Source organism: Zalophus californianus, chromosome 17 (genome assembly GCF_009762305.2).
Source record: "Zalophus californianus isolate mZalCal1 chromosome 17, mZalCal1.pri.v2, whole genome shotgun sequence".
In the NCBI taxonomy this organism is placed as follows: Eukaryota; Metazoa; Chordata; class Mammalia; order Carnivora; family Otariidae; genus Zalophus; species Zalophus californianus.
Genome location: NC_045611.1, coordinates 42,884,166 through 42,887,986, shown reverse-complemented (window position 1 = coordinate 42,887,986; position 3,821 = coordinate 42,884,166). Strand labels below are relative to the sequence as shown.

General features: G+C 52.0%; 1 protein-coding gene across 1 annotated transcript; it reads right to left on the bottom strand.

Moving 5' to 3' along the window:
* Positions 1-304: 304 nt before the first annotated feature.
* LOC113935711 (major allergen I polypeptide chain 2-like) lies at positions 305-2,590 on the bottom strand. Its single transcript, XM_027618071.2, has 3 exons — positions 2,530-2,590; positions 1,834-2,015; positions 305-672 (listed from the first exon to the last, which is right to left on the bottom strand). Exons 1-3 carry the CDS (start codon positions 2,588-2,590, stop codon positions 592-594), a joined length of 324 nt encoding a protein of 107 aa, XP_027473872.1. The 3' UTR covers positions 305-591.
* Between the last annotated feature and the right edge of the window lie 1,231 nt (positions 2,591-3,821).

Below are 3,821 nucleotides of genomic sequence, written 5' to 3'. Positions count from 1 at the left end.
GCAGAAAGGCCAGCCTCCTCAGAAGACATCCACCTAAGAAGCATAAAAGGGCGGATGCCCCTGGGAGACGGAGAGGACTTGTGATAAAACCACTCAGGTTATCGCCTGAGTCCACCCTCCAATGACCAGGGTGACATGTAAGGGGCTGAAGGCTCTGCAACTGTGGCAAATGCGGAGTCAGCAATAGGCTACGTGGACATTTTTATCCATCCAGAGTGGAGAATCCTGGGCTTACATATATGCTATTTAATCCACACACAGAATCCCCATTTTACAGATGAGAGAATAGCCCGAGAAAGAGGAAACTGCTCGCACCTGCTCCTGATTCGGCCTGACTCCAGTCCCCACGCTCGCAATGACCACACGTGTCACCCCCCGCCCCTTCGCCATGTCCCGGGACCTCCTGCCAGGCCTCGCACGCTCTCTGCTGAGCACACAGACATGGGGCATGCAGCGCTAAGCTGCAGTTATTTTATTACAGCCAGCCTGATAGAGACAGAAGGAGGTGAGGACAGCTATGAGCATTCCAGCTTCCGGTGTGAAGAACGGAGCAGGAGGACAGAGCTCAGATCGGGCATCTGGAGCCAAGATTCATCTCCCCAACAAGGTTATGGCATTCTTCAATGGGGCCACTGCTTCAGAGATGCATTGCTTGCCGGTGGTGATGGTCGCCTGGGAGACAGTAAGACGAGGAGGGACAGAAGACCTGAGCGCAAGGCAGAGCGATCCATCCCCTCAGGATCCCCCTGCTCCTCCTCCTCAGGGATTCAGCTCCATCCCCAGCAGGGACCTCCGGCTGGAGAGGGAGCTGCTATCCATCAGAAGAGGATGAAGATGACTCCCCAGTCGCCCCGACACAGGTGTCAGCAGGAAGTCTGAACAACCAGCGAGGGAGGCAAGGAGATCAGAAGATTCTGGAGGGTGTGATGGAGGCTACGGGTCCATGCGAAGTCTCCTGCCCCTGAGACTCGTCTGTCAGGTGTGTGGGACCTATTGCATGTGGATGCGGATGCGGTAAACAGTCTCACGGCCCTGTGCACCTATATTAATGCAAGAAATTCTGCTTCTTCATAAACCTCTCATTTTGCAGAACCAGCACTTAGGGGAAGAGAGTGGTGAGATAGACTAATCAAAACCTACATAACTGTGCAACAAGAACAATGACAGAAGAAGACGGTTCATCAGGGGATGTGCTGACCAGTCCTGGGGAGCAGGTGCCTGTAGCTAGAAGCTGCCTTGGGGGCCCCAGGCACCAAAAACTACAGAGTGCAACTTCTGGCTTTCGGCACTGAGACGATACAGATGGAAGTGGGACTCAGAGCCAAAGAACAGCCATCAAGGTGGGCAGTAAAACTGGCCGAAAACCAGAAGCCTTACAAGGCCAGGGAGTCCCTTCCTGAGAGGACAGTCGAAGGGCAGGTGGTCGGTTCCGACATTCCTAAAACAGCCGAGCACGCTCCTACACCTGCAGGAGCTGAAGTAAGGACCCTTGCTTTCCTGCCGAAAGTTAAAATTCTACTCCTGCAATGCTGGCTCCCCTAAAAATCACCTGAGTCACACACGTTCTGTGTCGCACCAATGTCAGTCCCCGATTTTCCAGCTGTAAGTAAATTGGCACGAGAGGGACACGTGCGGGAGAAGAGGCTGGATGTGCATGTGCTGTGAGGTTGCATACTCTCTGTGCTGCAGGATGGAGCAAAGTTGATGTGCTTGATTGGTTACAGCTCGCATCTGTCCGGTAGCCCCTGACTGCGCGGTCTGTTTGTACGTGCGCTATTACAATATGCTGCATGTGTGGCAGTAGGGTGGGGATGGGAAAGGACAGTAAATTACCATGACAGTCAGATCCAAGGCCTTGGCTTGGAGTCCCTTCTCATTGTAGCAATCCTGGATTTTTTCCATGGCTACTTTTTCTGGTTCAGTGACATTGACTAGATCAAGGCAGGCGTCCAGCGGTAACTTCCCTCCAGCGGCCACGGCACCAAAGATTACATAAAAAATAGGGCAAGATTTCACTGAAGACACAAACAGAAAACACCTCAACAAAAGAATCACCAGGGTAGGAGGTTCCTGTTTCCCCACCACTTGACAGGAATTCACATATCCAGGGTGTTCTGACTCACCTTCCACGGAGACCTACCCACTCCCAGGACTGCTTACATCCCAGACACAGAAACCATTTTCCAGGAGGCACTCTCAGCAGAGGGGAACAGTGTGAGGCGCCCCAGACTGCACTTTGACACATACCAGCCCGCCTGCTTCTGACCTTCCGTTAAGCCCCACTACCCCCAACAAACTCTCCCCTACTGTGTGTACAACTAAGGACCCCTCCACCTCCAAACCTCTCCCTCCAGTCCATGCCTGAAAACCTCAGGGGGTTTATGCAGGACCCCTGGGCAACGATCTTCCAGCTGCCCCCTAACTCTGTCCCTAGAAGCTACTTGGAGGTCACCATGGGGGGGGGTGAGGGAGTGAGACAGAGTGAGGCGAGGATCAGGAAGGCCATCTGTCCCTCTTTCCTACTCTCACCCATCTCGATGCCCAGCTCTTGGGTCACCAGCAAGGCCAGCACAAGCAGTGTCCCCTTCATAGTGCCAACCACTAGAATGTTCTGCTCAGGGCAGCGTTTCTGCTGCTTTTTAAACCACCAGCTCCCTGAGCCTCACCCACACCCCTCCTAGGAGCTCCAAAGGCTTGTGGGCAGGGACCTGGCACATGTGACTCCTTCAGCCCTTGGGCTGAAAGCCTTCTGGAGAGGATGTCATTTTCCTTTGCCAAAGACCAACTGGAGCTCACATTTCTAAGTGACTCCACCCTGAGCCAACTGCTCTGTTGTCCCAGTCCCAACTGTGGCCGCTGTTTCCTGCTACTCCTTCCCCCCAACCTATCCTGGCTCAAAGTGCAGTACTCTCCCAATCATAGGAGGGGTCAAGGACAAGTCTATACCACTACAGGTTGACAAAGGATCATCCAGCCTTTCCTGGGCCTAAGTTTAAGTCCTGGAGATAAGTATGGGGTGCTGGGCCCAACGAGAGCCTCTTGAACACCTTAACTGCTGCAGTCTCTGGATTGAGCACCCAAGGATGGGTGGACACCATTCTTGGGCCCTGAAGCACACCCTCCCAGGGAAGTCTCAGGATTCCAATAATGCTCCAATGTACAATCATGTCACCTGCTTCCTTCTCACCCCTTCTCACCCTTGCAAATTCCTGGGCACCTTCTGGACTCCCAGTGGGTCCAGCCTTGGCCCTGACTCGCCCCCTTCCATCAGTGAACCTGGTCCCAAGAGGAGCTTGGACTTAATAGCCCAACCAGAAACATCAGTGAGTAGCTGTGGAGTTGTACAGTGTGTCGCCCGTGTCCCCTGTGAGCTTGAGCTCTACAGACCAGAGTGCGAGGTCAACCAGAGGTGGCACTCTGTCGGCTTAAAATCCTTCAAGAGTTACTCTCAAGCTTCTACTCTAGGAAAGTGGTTTATTGGCACAAACAAGATGAGACAGTCCATGAAAATTCTAGAAGGAAGCTCCCAGTGGCCAAATCTGGAACAATTTAAGAAAGAAATGACATAGTATTAGATGATAACCCAAAGCATAAAATTATATCTGTGAGTCCATACTGATGTAAATAAATGATTTAATAAATAAGAAAATGAAGAGAGAAGAGACAGATATTCCTCACAAAAGCATTCCAAATAATACGCATAGATACTCTCTTCAGGAAGTGGAGCTTTTTGCCCTGTCCTCCTTGTGAGTGGGCTAGACTTAGCAACTCAATTCCAAAGAGTCCAGAAAGGGGAAAACCATGCAGAAACTTAGCAAACC